At 39.8% G+C, this 17622-nt stretch overlaps 1 protein-coding gene across 2 annotated transcripts in view; it reads left to right on the top strand.

Annotated features, from left to right (window-relative positions):
* Window positions 1–17622, top strand: part of LOC132398003 (intermembrane lipid transfer protein VPS13B-like) — a 1044617-nt gene that overhangs the window by 49271 nt on the left and 977724 nt on the right. For both annotated transcript variants that reach the window (XM_059976892.1, XM_059976883.1), the window contains exon 4: window positions 10677–10797. In XM_059976892.1, the coding sequence (XP_059832875.1) occupies window positions 10677–10797 (121 nt within the window). The remainder of the gene's footprint in view (window positions 1–10676; window positions 10798–17622) is intronic.

Below are 17622 nucleotides of genomic sequence, written 5' to 3'. Positions count from 1 at the left end.
TTTAATAAAAGAATAATAGCTGCCTCATTAAAAGAGGGTGGCAATTTGCCGTAATTAAACAAGTCAGATAATACTGAGAGTAACTGAGGAGAAAAAAGTGAAGAGAATGATTTATAAAATTCTACGGGGAACCCATCAGGTCCAGGAGATTTCCCTGAAGACAATGCAGAAATTGCAAAAGATATTTCTTCTGATGATATAGGCGCATTAAGTTTGATTTTAGAATCAGATGAAAGCGAAGGAATATTCAGATTATTTAAAAAATGATCAACAGAGATATTGTCATTCAAAGGTTCAGAGGAATAAAGTCGAGAATAGAAATTTTTAAATGCATCATTGATTTTTAAATGATCCGATGTAAAGTCTCCATTCTCCTTCCGGATCTTTGAAATATGTTGTTTGGCTTTGGAACGCCTCAGCTGATTGGCTAGAAATTTACCAGATTTGTCACCATGAATATAAAAGCGACTCTTACTTTCAAGAAGTTGGCGTTCGACAGGTTGAGTAGACAGAAGATTAAATTTAGTTTGAAGTTCTACACGCTTCTTGTATAGTTCAGGATTCTTAGTTTGAGCATACAGTTGATCCAATTCTTTAATCTGATTAATGAGGTCTAATTGATCTGCACAGGACTTTCTATTAAGATTTGCTGTATAGGAGATTATTTGACCCCTCAAATATGCTTTCATGGCATCCCAGACAATCTGGGATGACATTTCAGGTGATATATTGATGTTAAAGTAAAAGGTTATCTAATCCTTAATAAATTTTAGAAAATCATCATCTGATAATAAAGTCAAATCAAACCGCCAGTGTTTATTCCTCTGAGGGAGACCAGGAAAATTTAAAGTCAGAGTAATTGGGGCATGGTCAGAAATCAGTATACTCTGATAATCACAAGAATAGACAAATGGAATGAGTTGATTATCGAGTAAGAAGTAGTCAATTCTAGTAAAGGTATGGTGCACATGTGAAAAAAAAGAATAATCTCTCTCAGTAGGATGAAGGAAACACCATATATCAGAGTTACCATAATCAGAGAGAAACGATTGAATAGCTAAGGCAGATTTAGAAGGTGGTCTAGTAACAGAGGATGATCGATCCAAATTAGGATCCAACCAACAATTGAAATCACTACCCAGTATAAGAGAGTATGAGTTTAAGTCTGGTGGTGAGGAGAAAAAACGTTCAAAAAGATTAACATCATCAAAATTGGGGGCATACAGGTTTGCGAGTACAACTTTAGTATTATATAGTTTACCAGAAACAATAATAAAATGGCCATTTGTATCAGATATCTTATTATGGAGTTCAAAAGGAATATTTGAGTTAATAAGAATGGAGACCCCCCCCCCCCTTAGCTTTGGCAGCAAAGGATGTATGAAAATGCTGACCTGCCCACTTTGACAGAAGCCGGGAGTTATCAAAACAACGAATATGAGTTTCTTGAAGGAAAGCAATGTCAGCTTTGAGTTGTTTAATGTGTGAGAAGACCTTCTTTCTTTTAACAGGGTGATTCAATCCCTTTACATTCCAGCTCACAAATTTAAGTGTATTAACCATTATCAATTGTTAGTGCATAGAAGGCAGCAGGCATATAAAAAGTCAAACAGTACAATAACAGTCTGGGAGCAAAAATGTAAACATAGATTCGTAGAATCAAAACAGAAACATGACCTGAGTAACAAAGGAAAGCAAAAGAAACAGTGAGTAGTGTTGGAACTGGAGAACCCACATCTGATACATCCTCGCAACCCAAAACTAGACGGCTACCAAAAAAAGCAGCTAGCTCTACCAAAAAAATTAACCCAAATATGACTTCCAGTTCTGCGTCGTTAACAACAGTTCCATATAAATACTATAGCAAATGGTAACTAGTTTATGCACCAGAAAACATAATTACAAATAGGAACAACTTCAACAGAAGTATAAGACATAATACAAAGAAAATCAGAAGAAAACCAAAACTAACTTACCCGCGAAAAATTATAGAAGATTAAAAGAAAAAAAGGGGAGGAAGAAAAGGGGGAAATTATAGATTCGAAGAGAGTACTTATCAACCATTTACAAAAAAATAAAGCAAAACTTAAACTATGAATCAACCAGCAGGGAGGCCTTTAATAAAAACCCAAACCTCCAAAACAAGTTAGAGTCAATTGTAGATCTCTATAGATAAAGTTATACAAGAATAAAATAGATTACATAAGTACAATCTAAATGTCCGCAGGGAAACATTAAACCCAGATTATCTATTTAGAAAGAAGGCATCAAGTCCAGGGAGAGATTGTCTACAGCCCTTAGAGTTTCAATAGATAATGTCTGAATTATTCCAGTAACGTCTTGAGTCCGGAAAAAATAGCTTTACTGCGAGAGGTATTTATCCACCATTTTAGTTCAGACCGATTCTGAAGAAGACGGGATGGCCGGAAGACTTCCAACAAATGCCTCAGCCTCCTTCACTGATTTAAACCACTTATATTCTCCAGTAGTAAGCATATTTCGAAGATCGTCTGGGTTTCGAAGGGAGGGTCTGAGTCCGCAGTCAAAAAGCACTTTCATTACACCTTTAAACTCAGCTCGCATCTTCAGAACCTGGGGGGCAAAATCCTCCACAAAACGAATGACTGTATTTTGAAAAGCAAAAGTACCTCAGCGGTGTGCCTCCATAATCAAACGGTTTTTCACCTGGTATTGATGAAAGCACAAAAATACCAGCTGTGGGCGGGAACCCAGAATTGCACGGGGAACGTAGATCCTGTGTGCCCTTTCAAGCTCAGGTGGAGTCGGAAAAAATTCTTTCCCAAAAATCTTACAGAGAAAATCGGAAAAAAATTTCACGTTTAGTGGCCTCTGGCAAACCAAGAATTCGTAGATTGTAATGTCTGCTCCGGTTTTCAAGATCCACCATTTTGGAAAAAAAGTTTGCTATTCTTCTCCTCTAGGCTGGAGCAGAGAGTTTCAAGGTATTGAATGAACACTGCGTTTTAAATCTTCAGAAGTTGAGTCGATGCGAGATAATTGTTCAGCATGTTCGTCCACTCCAGCATTGATCCGATCCAATTTGACATCCAGCTATTTGAAAGAAGTTCTAAATTCCTTTAAAATATCTTGTCGATGCTGTTCCAAAGCAGCGAGAATGTCAGCTGGCAAAGCCGTAGAAGTTTCCTTTTTCCTGGTTTTAGTACTTTTGGTAGCCATTATAAGATAGATGTGTTCGCAGGCAAGTAAAAGAGACCTAATAAAATATCTAACTAAGGTTTAAGAATGGAGACATATAGTGCAAAGATAGGGAGAATGACGGAGCAAAAGTTCAGTGCAGCTAAACAATTGCCATCTTACCAGAAGTCCAGGTCACTACATTCTAAAAGGACAATGAGTATAAGGGCTGTTTATTTAAATGCCCATAGTATTAGAAACAATGTTAGTGAACTTATGACACAGGTCAGTACCAAAGCATATGATTTAGTGGCCATTACAGAAAGCTGGTTGCAAGGTGAAGATGACTGGGAATTAAATATCCAAGGGTATGAGGTAATATGGAAAGATAGGTAGGAAGGCAGAGGAGGTGGGGTGGCGCTCTTGATAAGGGGTGAGATCAGGACGATTGTGAGAGATGATATAAGATCTATGGAGCAGAATGTTGAGTCCATCTGGGTAGAGATTAAAAATAGTAAAGAGAAAAATCACTGGTGGATGTTGTCTGTAAGCCACCTACTAAAAATATTGTAGTGGCAGAGGTGATTCACCAAGAAATATCTGAGGTTTGTAAGAACAGAACAGCAGTTGTCATGGGGGATTTTAACTTCCACATAAATTGGGTGAATCAGGTTGGTCAAGGAAGTCTTGAGGAGGACTTCATAGAATGCATCCGTGATAGCTTTCTTGAACAGCATGTTAGTGAACCTACAGGGGAAAATACTATCTTAGATCTAGTCCTGTGCAATGAGAAAGGTAAGATTAACAATCTTGTAGCCAGGGATCCTCTTGGAAAGAGTGATCATAGTATGACTGAATTTCACATGCAGATGGAGGATGAAATAGTTAGATCTAAAACCAGTGTATTATGCTTGAACAAGGAAGACTACAACGGGATGAGGGAGGAGTTGACTAACGTGGATTGGGAGCACAGGCTATTTAGTAGGACAGTTGAGGAACAGTGGAATACTTTCAAAGAGATGTTTCACAGTGCTCAACAGAAGTATATTCCAGTCAAAAGTAAGGGCAGTAAGTGTGGGGAGAGCCAGCCCTGGATGACTAAGGAAATAAAAGATAGTATCAAATTAAAAGCCCATGTGTACAAAGTCGCAAAGAGTAGTGGGAGTCCGGAGGATTGGGAAAACTTTAAAAAGCAACAAGGAACAACTGAGCAAGAAATAAGGAAAGGGAAGATAGAGTATGAAAGTAAATTAGCACAAAATGTAAAAACAGATAGCAAAAGTTTATATAAATATATAAAGCAGAAGAGGGTGGCTAAAGTCAACTTATGTCCCTTGGAAGATGAGAAGGGGAAATTGATATTGGGTGATAAGGAAATGGCTGAGGCATTGAACGACTATTTTGTGTTGGTCTTCACGGTAGAGGACATGTCTAATATACCAAAGAAGGATGTTATGGACAAAATGAGAGGTGAGGACCTTGATAAAATTACTATCAGTCAAGAGATAGTGATGAGCAAACTAGAGGGCCTGAAGGTAGATAAGTCCCCTGGTCCTGATGGGATGCATCCCAGGGTGCTGAAGGAATTGGCGAAGGTTATAATAGATGTGTTGGTAATCATTTACCAAAACTCTAGACTCTAGGCAGGTCCTGGCGGATTGGAAGACAGCTAATGTCACGCCACATTTTGAAAAAGGATGTAGGCAAAAGACAGTCAACTATAGGCCAGTTAGCTTAACGTCTGTAGTCGGGAAAATGCTTGAAGCATTAAGGAAGAAATAGAGAAACATTTAAAAAGGAGTGGTTCCTTTAGACAGACGCAGCGTGAATACAGAAAGGGCAGGCCCTATTTGACAAGCTTACTGGAGTTCTTTAAGGACATAATGATTGCAGTGGATAGAGGGGAACAGGAGGATGTCCTATGCTTGGATTTCCAGAAGGCGTTCAGTAAGGTGCCACACAAGAGACTTATAAATAAGATATGGATGCATGGAGTCGGGGGAAATGTATTGGCACGGATAGTGGATTGGTTAACCAACAGAAGGCAGAGAGTTGGTAGTTGGTGGTGAGTGGGGTTCTGCAGGGGTTGGTGCTGGGCCTGCAGCTGTTTACCATTTACATTGACAATTTGGAGATGAGGAGAAACTGTTTTTCCCAGAAAGTGGTAAATCTGTGGAATGCTGTGCACAGGGAAGCCGTTGAGGCTTCTTCACTAAATATATTTAAGGTACAGTGAGATAGGTTTTTACATAGTAAGGGAATTAAGGGTTATGGGGGAAAGGCAGGTAGATGGAGCTGAATTTACGGATAGATCAGCCATGATCTTATTGAATGGCGGGGCAGGCTCGATGGGCTGGATAGCTTACTCCTGCTCCTATTTCGTATATTCTTATGTAATGTTCCTGAACCAATAGGTTTGCAGGCATATCAGGATCCTTAGATTTCATTAAATCACACAGCCTAAAATCAACTAAAGCCATTGGGGGAAAAAAACCACAGTGAGTTTACCAAAAAAGCTAAAGTAGCATAAATTAGATAATCCAACAAACCCATAATCTTAGTGGGATGAGAACCCAGCCACCCAAAAGTATAAACACTCTTCATGTGATATTCCCAACACTTTTAACAGGGTGATCATTCCTCTGCCCCCTTAAGTTAACCCAGTATGTTAAAAACAACTGCATCTTGCACAACTGTAAAGGTAATTGTCCCATTTCAACCAGTAAAGCTGAAACAGGCGAGGACCTTACTTTGCCACAGCACAGTCTTAAAGCCTGTGCTTGTATCACATCCAAATATTTTAAATTTGAAGATGACACTGATTCTTAAGCCACACAGCCATCATCAAATGACCATCTAATTAAATAAATATACAAGGGGTGATTGATAAGTTCGTGGCCTAAGGTAGAAGGAGTCAATTTTAGAAAACCTAGCCCATTTATTTTTCAACATAGTCCCCTCCTACATTTACACACTTAGTCCAGCGGTCGTGGAGCATACTGATCTTGGACCTCCAGAAAATGTCCACAGAGGGTGATACAAAAGTTCATGGCCTAAAGTAGGAGATGAGTTATACAGCTCCTGTTACATCACATGCAGGTAAACTCTTTGAGTGATTATGCAGAAAGTTTGAAGTTAATAAGTCATCTCCTTCTACCCGAGGCCACGAACTTATCAGTCACCCCAATGAGTTATTAACTGATGAGTTATTAACTTCAGACTTTCTGAAAAAGAGATTAATCAAAGAGTTGAACTGCATGTGCATGTAATGAGAGCTGTATAACTCATCTCTTAGGCCACGAATTTATCAATCACTCCTGCTGTGGACTCTTTCTGGAGGTCCAAGATCCGTATGCTTCACGACCGCTGGACTAAGTGTGTAAATGTAGGAGGGGACTATGTTGAAAAATAAATGAACAACACACGCAAAATGCTGGTGGAACACAGCAGGCCAGGCAGTATCTATAGGGAGGAGCGCTGTCTACATTTTGGGCCGAGACCCTTCCCCTATAGATGCTGCCTGGCCTGCTGTGTTCCACCAGCATTTTGTGTGTGTTGTTCGAATTTCCAGCATCTGCAGATTTCCTCGTGTTTGCTCTTGAAAAATAAATGAGCTAGGTTTTAAAAAATTGACTCCTACCTTAGGCCAAGAACTTATCAATCACTCCTCGTATCTGGTCAACAGAAATTTTTGTGTAGCATCTCATGAACACCCACATAGACATCCAGGATATTTAATGGCTCTTTACATTGTCAGTTATCTTATTGATGTGGTGCTTCTATTTCAGTTTATTATCCAACCACATGCCAAGAAGTCTTACCACTGACACTTCAAGAGCTAGACTATATAATTTCAAATTAAGTGCATGTCAATTGATCCTCTTTGTAAAGCATCTAACGTGTTTTAGCTACTGAAAGCTTAAAACTCCATCTATTTGCCCACTGTTCAGCCTTATTAATTGCTAATTTCATCCTATATACAGGTAAGTTGATTTTTTTCCTTTTATCCACAAAGTCCCACCATCTACGAAAAATGTTTTACCCACCACAATACCTATCTCAGACAAAATATCATTAATCATAATATTAAACAATAAAAAGCTAGAAATACTACCTTGTGGAGTCCCATTCTCTCTCATAAATACCCAAATATAAGTTTCCCCTGCTATCCGAAGGTAGAGCATTCCTATGAAACCGTTTGTAAGCCGAAATGTTGTAAAGTGAAGAAGCAATTACTATTAATTTATATGGAAAAATTTTTGAGCATTCCCAGACCCAAAAATAACCTACCAAATCATACCAAATAACACATAAAACCTAAAATGACACAAACATATTGTAAAAGTAGGAATGATATGATAAATATACAGCCTATATGAATTAGAAATATTGTATGTATGGTGTAGTTTCACTTATCAAACTCGGGAAGACAGTGAGCCAAAATTGATTAGGAGAAAAAAAATTGGCACATACGCATGTATACGCATGCACATATAACTGCCCACACAAGGCTTCATGGTCATGGTAGTCTTTCTCTGGGTAAACACACGTATAAAGCGGGTGTCTTTTTTTTCGTAAAAGCGAAAATCCTCTTTGGTTAGTGAATACAGGTACTAATGTAGGTCTTTCATAACAGCGAGCTGTCGTAAAATGAATGTTCGAAAAATGGGGGCCAGCTGTATACATTTCCTACCCTTATCTGCATTGACCATCCAGATAAAAAACTCAAAAAAATTTATATAGCCTTTCTCTCACTCCTAATTTCCATAATTTAATCAAAAGACCCTCCCTCCATATCGTGTTTTTCAAAATCAAAGAATACTGCTTTTACAACTTCTTTATTTATCTGTACTTTCTTAATATTATTTTCCAAATATAAAACTGAATCCAGTATCATTTACCCTTCTGAAATCTGCACTTGCTAAAACACTATGTCACCTCTTTTCTCCAAAATATAATTCAACTGCTCTGTTACTATATGTTCCATAAGTTTACACAAAATGGGACGTTAGTGATATTGGTCTATAAGTAGAAGAACCTGACTAGAAGGATCCAGGTGTTAAAGTAGGCACTACTACTCCCATTTTCCATGAGGAGTGAAGATGGCCTAAATTCCAAATATTATTCAAAAATTTTAACATTATTTTGAGAGCTGTCAGCTATATGTTTAAATATACAATATTGTATATCATCCTTTTCTGGAGCTGGCTGACCTGTACTGTAAATAGCTTGCTTAAATTCACACAAAAAAAACCATATCACTAATAATATCATTGCTACAGCTGGATTCCAACACATCAGGGTATTTATTTAGAACATTATCTAAGTAAATTGTTTAGCCTCTTCACTCAAATTATCTTGATTATGAATTGCAGCAAATGACTGAGCGAGTAACTCAACCTTCTCTATTTCATTAACAATTATATTATCTTCTTTAATCAATACTGGAATATCATTGGCCCTATGCATCCCCTCCCATTTTTTAATCAGTCCCTGAACACCTCAATAAGTTCAAAATTCCTCTAGTAAACCTTTGTCGCAACCTTCGCTACTTTCCTCACCACCCTTTTATACTTAATAAGGCCAGTTGGAGAGTGATACTTCTTAACTTTTCTAAATGCCTTATTTCTCTCCCTAATTGCCTCTGCACACTCTTCAGTCCACGATAGTATAGCCTTTCTCCTATTAATGCCTCTTTTAATAGTAATTACTTCCACAGTAGTTTGATGAATAAGGTGACATAGTCTTTTATTGCAGAAATCCACATCATCCTTAACATTTAGTCCTGACTGACATTCATCACATAAAACCTTCAAACTCTCTCAATTTGCTTTACCAAAATTCCACCTCCTAAAACCTCCTATATTATAAATATAGGAAAATGATCATTTCCCAATGTTTCACCTCCCATGACAAGCCACTCACTCACTCCATACTTTTCAACATCGTTCACAGTAGTTTTAATTTTCTCAGTACAACTAGATGTTTGAGCACTACAATTCACCACATCTGTTATGAACATCACAAACTTCGTTTTATTGACTAGAAAAGTATCTTTAGTAAGAGGAGTATGATGCCGACATATACCCTCTGTCTTCACATTCTGTTCTCTGACTGGTAATTCTTTATCAATGTTTGGTTTAACTTTTTGAACTGCCTCTGCATCAGACACATCTAAGTGAACTTTAACCTGTTGAATTTCACCTGCCTTCTTAAGCACTTCACATCCTCTATTAGCTGCACTATGTTCTCCGCAATTACAACAATTAAACTTTACGCCTGTCCAATCTTCATACTTATGTTCCCCACCACACTTACAATGTCTTATTTTCCCATGACGTACTGTTGCAACATGCCTAAACCGCTGACATTTGTAACTTCTAAGCGGGGCTGAATATAAGCTCGTACATTATAACTAAGATACTCCAAACTAATTTTATTAGGGATTTTCACTTTATCTAAACATATCAATACAGATGAACTATCCATCCTTACCCCATTTCTGACAGCTTGCAATCTCTTTACCTCTTTAACCTCGCCTCCCAATAAATGACATTTTAACCTCTTCCATCAAAATCTCCAATAAAACACTCGCTATAACACCCCTAACACCTCTATTTTCATTAGGCTGCATAGATACCTTCTTTTTGCGAAGTAAGGTCTTCAATCGTAGCATGTACCTTAATCTTCTGGATAAGCCTACCATGAGGGAGCCAAAAATATTACATCAATCATTGTAATAATTATTTTGTAGTTTGACAATATTGAGTTATACCTCATAAATCATTCTTCCATTTAATTAATTGTCAGATAGTAATTTGCTTAGATAATATGTCAGATAAAAATATGATGGCAGTGCTTTGGTTCAGGATCTAGATGATTAGCTACTGCATAAATCATGATCTTGCATACTATCATGGGAATGCCATCATGGATCCAAAATTAAATGTGGAATTACTATTTTGCTATCATTGGCCGATCTTACGGATAGTTCTAACGCTATGAGAGAGATTATCTCTAGTGTCCTGGCTGGCAATAACCCGTCAATCAACATCCCAACGTTGATTACGTAAGCCTTATGGCATTGTATGATATGCATAAATTGGATGTCATGTTTACATTGTTATAACAATACCCAGCTATACTGATAAGTTTTCTGTAATGTTCTGAAAAGGGCATGGAAGATGCATTACAAATGTATGTGTTTATTACTTTACATTTCTTTCCTTTTTTTTAAACCCATCTCTGTGCCAGAAAATGAAATTTTTAAATTGGGATTTTGAACTTTATTGAGGTGGTGCATTATCTTTTATGAAAACTGAATGTTAATGGAAGTCTATTGGGCATTGTTGTGTGCATTACAAATATAAATTTGAACAGTTTTATTTAGTACCATTTTGTGTTGGCAATGGAAACAATTCTTATCAATAAAAAAAATCAAACCCAGTTTAATTTGGAGGGTTTGGATTATGTTATAAATATACCCAGATTTTCTAACCAGACATGTTGCTGTTTTGTAGAATGATCACGAGAGCTGTGGCTCCAGTTCAACTACCCGCAGCACTACAGAGAGCATAAAATCATCAGCTAAAACTCGTCGTGTCCAGCAAGTAACCTCAACTGACCCCGACTTGCCTCCAGGTGAGTGACATATGTGGTCCAGGTGGAGGTGGGGGACATCAGAGTTAAATAATATGTACATAATGAAACTTATAATAGTGAAGTATTACTGCAAGAAGAAACAATAATATTATGGTGACTAGCTTTGAGTTTTGGTATCCTGAAGATATTTTACATATACATTCATGACTTTACTGTCCATCTCATGGAGTAGGGTAGCTATCTATTGCAAACCCACAGACTCCCAGAACTATCTTGACAAAACCTTCTTCCATCCTGGCTCCCCAGAGAACTTTATTCCACTCTGTCCATTTCTCAGTCCCCATCATGTCTTTCACACTGGTACTTCTGAGATATCTTTCTTTTTCCTCATTGGGGTTCCCCTTGAACTGGATTGACTTTGGTTATGTCTCAGCGTTTCCTGCTTTCCACTCTCACCCTCTCCCATCCAGCTGGAGCAAGGGTAGTATATGCCTTGTCCACACCATTTACCCCTCCAGCCTTCATATACTGTAATATCTGCCAATATCCAAAAGATTTTAATATGACACATCTTATGCTCCTCTCCCATCTCAGCATTCCAAAGGAGCCATTCCCTTTATGCTTTATTCCCTTTATTCCCATCATTGCTCTTTCATCTTCAGACACCATGCACCTTGTCATTCCTCTTTCCTTGCAACTTCAGATGCAGATGCTGCCCTTTTACTCTCTCCTTTCCCACCATCCAGGAACCTAAACAATTCTTCCACAGGAAGCAAAAATTCACTTGATCTTCTTCAAATTCAATGGTTCTCATGATGTACTCTGCTCTGCATTGAGTACAGCAAATGCAGATTTGGTGACTGAGTTTCAGAACACTTCTGTTCAATCTTCCAGACAGACCATACGCTTCTAGTTTGCCCGTCAGTCTCACTTTTTATCCCACTTCTATTTGACTGCTCAGTGTTTGATTCAGTACACTTTATTGTGTAACATCAAAGGACAGCATGGATCTGTTTAGATATCTCAGAACTTTCAGGATTCTAAACTGAATCCTACAACTTTGGATAACCAGTTTTTCCTATTTGTGTCTGAAGTGGCCAATTCTAAAATGAGCTTTTCCATAGGTAACAGTAATTCAGTTTACTATCTCTACTTGTACTGAATGACCTGCTAGGTAATTCCAAATGTGTCTTCTATTTCAGATATCCATAACTGCTTGTTCTGTATCTCACAGTTCAAGTATGATCTTTTCCCCTTTCTCTCTTTAACTGCTTTCATTCATCTATACGGCACTAAAGCAGTTATGTTACCTACAGAACCATATTCTCAATCCAATTGACACACACAAAATGCTGGTGGAATGCAGCAGGCCAGGCAGCATCTATAGGAAGAAGGACAGTCGACGTTTTGGGCTGAGACCCTTCGTCGGGACTAACTGAAAGAAAAGATAGTAAGAGATTTGGAAATGGAAGGGGGAGGGGGAGATCTGAAATGATAGGAGAAGACAGGAGGGGAAGGGATGAAGCCAAGAGCTGGAAAGTTGATTGGCAAAAGGGATATAGAACTGGAGAAGGGAAAGGACCTTGGGACGGGAGGCCTAGGTCGAAAGAAAGGGGAAGGGGAGCACCAGAGGGAGATGGAGAACAGGCAAGGAGTGATTGTGAGAGGGGCAGAGAGAAGAAAAAAAAAGAGGAAATAAAAAGGGAGGGGGAGAGAATAATAAATAAAGAAATAAGGGATGAAGTAAGAAAGGAAGGAGGGGCATTAATGCAAGTTAGAGAAATCGATGTTCATGCCATCAGGTTGGAATATCCCAGATCCCAGATGGAATATAAGGTGTTGTTCCTCCAACCTGAGTGTGGCTTCATCTCTATGGATAGACATATCAGAATGAGAATGGGACGTGGAGTTAAAATGTGTGGACATATCAGAATGCCCCCCCCCCCCTTTCTCCCTAGGCCTCCTGTCCCATGATCCTTTCCCTTCTCCAGCTGTGTATCCCTTTTGCCAATCACTTTTCCAGCTCTTAGCTTCACCCCTTCCCCTCCCCCTCCCACTTTCAAACCTCTTACTGTCTTTTCTTTCAGTTAGTCCTGACGAAGGGTCTCGGCTTGAAACGTCAACTGTACTTCTTCCTATAGATGCTGCCTGGTCTGCTACGTTCCACCAGCATTTTGTGTGCGTTGCTTGAATTTCCAGCATCTGCAGATTTCCCCGTGTTTGCGTTCTCAATCCTTCTGTGTATTTTCCATTTTTTCTCTCCATGCTTCCCCTGTCTGTAATTTAAAATATGCTTACTTTTCTGCTTCTGTTATTCTGAAGGAAGGTCAGTGTCCTGAAAGGATAACCCTGTTTGTATCTCAAACCTGACCATCTGATGCCTGACCATTTTCTGTTGCATTTTCTGTTTGGTTTGCAATGTATTGGTTTGTTCACCAATGTTTAATCGGCAAGAACAGTCACCATCTGTTTTGTTAATGTGAGCTCATTTTTGTTTTATCTCTTTTCTGTCCTCTCCTATTAACCGAGAAGAAAACCTTTGCAGACTTAAATGGGGGAACAGTTACCTGGTTGATCCAGGTACTTAAGTGTTGTATCTCCGGATCAATAATTCAGGACTGTGGTTACTCATCTAGTAACTTATCTATCATGTTACTAACCCTAAACAATATTATCTTCCTTAAATTCAGAGTTAAGGACATTTACTCAGGGCTGTGATAAGCCTGCTTACATTCACTCTATCTATGCCCATCATAATTTTATATACCTGTATCAGATCTCCCGTCATTCTTCTACGCTGCAGGGAATAAAGTCCTAACCTATTCAACCTTTCTCTGTAACTCAGTTTCTCAAGTCCCGGCAACATCCTTGTAAACCTTCTCTGCACTCTTTCAACCTTATTAATATCCTTCCTGTAATTAGGTGACCAAAACTGCTCACAATACTCCAAATTCGGCCTCACCAATGTCTTATACAGCTTCACCCTAACATTCCAACTCTTATACTCAATACTATGATTTATAAAGGCCAATGTACCAGAAGCTCTCTTTACTACCCTATCTACTTGTGACGCCACTTGTAGGGAATTTTGTATCTGTATTCCCAGATCCCTCTGTTCTACTGCACTCCTCAGTGTCCTACCATTTACCTTGTATGTTCTACCTTGGTTTGTCCTTCCAAAGTGCAATACCTCACACTTGTCTGTATTAAACTCCATCTAACATTTGTCAGCCCATTTTTCCAGCTGGTCCAAATCCCTCTGCAAGCTTTGAAAACCTTCCTCACTGTCCACTACACCTCCAATCTTTGTATCATCAACAAATTTGCTGATCCAATTTACCACATAATCATTGATATAGATGACAAAGAACAATGGACCCTCCGCTGATCCTTGTGGCACACCACTGGTCACATGCTTCCACTCAGAGTAGCAATCCTCTACTACCACTCTCTGGCTTCTTCCATTGAGCTAATGTCTAATCCATTTTACTACCTCTCCATGTATACCTAGTGACTGAATCTTCCTAACTAACCTCCCATTCGAGATCTTGTCAAAGGCATTACTGAAGTCCATGTAGACAACATCCACTGCTTTCCTTTCATCCACTCTCCTGGTAACCTCCTCAAAAAACTGTAATAGATTAGTTAAACATGACCTACTACACACAAAGGCACGTTGACTCTCCCTAATAAGCCCCTGTCTATCCAAGTACTTGTAGATTCTATCTCTTAGTACTCCTTACAGTAATTTACCTACAACTGGCGTCAAACTTACCGGCCTATAATTTCCTGGATTTCTTTTAGAGCCTTTTTTAAACAACAGAACAACATGAGCTATCCTCCAATCCTGCGATACCTCACCAGTAGATACCGACATTTTAGATATATCTGCCAGGGCCCCTGCAATTTCAACATTAGTCTTCTTCAAGGTCCGAGGGAATACCCTGTTAGGTCCTAGGGATTTATCTACTCTGATTTGCCTCAAGACAGCAAGCACCTCCTCTTTTTCAATCTGTATAGGTTCCATGACCTCACTACTTGTTTGTCTTATTTCCATAGACTCCATGCCAGTTTCCTTAGTAAATACAGATGCACAAAACCCATTTAGGATCTCCCCCATTTCTTTTGGTTCCATACATAGCCGACCACTCTGATGTTCAAGAGGACGAAGTTTATCCCTTACTATCCTTTTGCTCTTAATATACCTGTTTTAGGATTATCCTTCACCTTGACTGACAAAGTAACCTCATGTCTTCTTTTAGCCCTCCTGATTTCTTTCTTAAGTATCTTTTGCACTTTTTATACTCCTCAAGCACCTTATTTGCTCCCTGTTTCCTATATATGTCATACATCTCTCTCTTCTTTTTTAGAGTTCCAATATCCCTCAAGAACCAAGGTTCCTTATTCTTATTCACTTTGCCTTTAATCCTGACAGGAACATACAAACTCTGCACTCTCAAAATTTCTCCTTTATAGGCCTCCCACTTACCAATCACATCCTTGCCAGAGAACAACCTGTCCTAATCCACGCTTTTTAGATCCTTCCTCATTTCTTCAAATTTGGCTTTTTTCCAGATTAGAACCTGAACCCAAGGACCAGATGTATCTTTATCCATGATCAAGTTGAAACTAATGGTGTTATGATCATTGGAACCAAAGTGTTCCCCTACGCACACTTCTGTCACCTGTCGTAACTCATTTCCTAAAAGGAGATCTAATAGTGCATCTTCTCTAGTAGGTACCTCTCTATTTTGATTTAGAAAACTTTCTTGGACACATTTTACAAACTACAACCCGTCTAGACCTTTAACAGTATGGGAGTCCCAATCAATATGTGGAAAATTAAAATCCTCTACTATCACAACTTAGTGTTTCCTGCAGTTGTCTGTTATCTCTCTCCACCAATTCTCACTGACGATTGGGTGGTGTAGAATACAACCCCATTAGTGTGATCATACCTTTCCTGTTTCTCGGCTCCACCCATATGGCCTTGGTAGACAAGCCTCTAATCTGTCCTGCCTGAGCACTGCTGTAACATTTTCCCTGACTAACAATGCCACCCCCCCACCCCCCCCACCCTTCATCCCTCTGCCTCTATTATGTCTGAAACATCTAAACCCTGGAACATTAATACAGTCCTGCCCCTCCTGTAGCCAAGTTTCATTAATGGCTATAATGTCATAATTCCATGTCAATCCACTCCCTCAGCTCATCTGCCTTCCCCACAATACACCTTGCATTGAAATAGACACACCTCAGAAGATTATGACCACCACACACAAACCTTCTATTTCTGACTTTGCATGAACTTTTAACATAATTTATTTTCACCCCCTCTCCAGTATCTGCTCTGTCACTCTGATTCCCATCCCCCTGCAAATCTAGTTGAAACCCTCACCAATCGCACTAACAAACCTCCTTGCAAGAATGTTGGTCCCCCTGTAGTTCAGGTGTAACCTATCTCTCTTGTACAGGTCCCACTTGCTCCAGAAGAGGTCCCAATGATCCTGAAATCTGAAACCCTGTCCCCTACACCAGTTCCTCAGCGACATGTTCATCCTCCAGATCATCCTACTCTTACCCTCACTGGCACGTGGCACAGGTAGCAATCCTGAGATTACCACCCTCAAGGTCCTGCTTTTTAACCCTACCAAGCTCTTTATACTCACTCTTTCTTCCTACGTCACTGGTACCGATGTGTACCATGACATCTGGCTGTTCACCCTCCCATTTCAGAATGCTGTGCACTCGATCAGAGACACCCCTGACCGTGGCACCCAGGAAGCAACAAACCATCAGGGAGTCTCTGTGGCGACCACAGAACCTCTTGTCCGTACCTCTAGCCATCAAGTCCCCAATCACTACCGCTCTCCTCTTCTTCCACCCTTACTTCTGCACTGAGAAGGAAGTGCCAGAGATCCGGCTGCCGTAGCTTGTCCCAAGTAAGTCATCCCCCCCAACAGTATTCAAATCGGTATACTTGTTGTTGAGGGGAACAGCCACAAGGGAACCCTGCTCTGCCTGCCCTTTCTCCTTCCCTTGCCTGACGGTAACCCAATTACCTGTGCGCTGCTGCTTTGGCGTAACTACCTCCCTAAAACTTCTATCTATAAACTCTTCATTCTCCAGAATGATCCGGAGGTCATCCAGCTCCTGCTCCATTTCCCTAACGCGGTTTGTTAGGAGCTGCAGCTGAATGCACTTCTTGCAGGTGCCATTGTCAGAGAGACCAGAGGTCTCCCTGACTTCCCACATCCTGCAAGAGGAGCATTCCAACATCCTGCCTGGCATTCTCTCTACTATAAACAAACAAAAACAAAACTTACTGGGGACCTACCCTCACCTCTACCCGTTCACACTGAAGCCTGTTGAGCCAAAGCCGTCCCACTCTACTGCCACTCACTCTGCTGCCTGCTGGATATGGTGGTTGCCTTTTCAAGCCTTTGGCTCTCTACTGGCTGACGTCACGTGCCTGCGCAGTCCAGCCAATTTTCCCCGAGCAGTGTAAAAAAAAAAGGCTTCTCTCCGAGATTCCTTACTCCTTCACTCTCAGCCTTTAGCTTCGATTTAGAACTTGAAGCTGCTCACCCTCACCACTTCTGTCCCCTCTAAGAGAATTGGTATGTGTTCCTTCATCTTGTCCTTCCTGAAGTGGCTCTTTCGTCTTACTGACGTTGAGAGCCAGGTTGTTGCTGTGGCATCACTCCACTAGTTGGCATATCTCTTTCCTGTACACCTTCTCATTACCACCTGAGATTCTAGCAACAATGGTTGTATCGTCAGAAAATTTATAGATGGTATTTGAGCTACTGTATGCCTTGCCACACAGTGTTCAAAGCATTGGGATTTAACTTGACCAAAGTC

Source organism: Hypanus sabinus, chromosome 1 (genome assembly GCF_030144855.1).
Source record: "Hypanus sabinus isolate sHypSab1 chromosome 1, sHypSab1.hap1, whole genome shotgun sequence".
In the NCBI taxonomy this organism is placed as follows: domain Eukaryota; kingdom Metazoa; phylum Chordata; class Chondrichthyes; order Myliobatiformes; family Dasyatidae; genus Hypanus; species Hypanus sabinus.
This window is presented reverse-complemented; position numbering and strand designations above follow the sequence as displayed.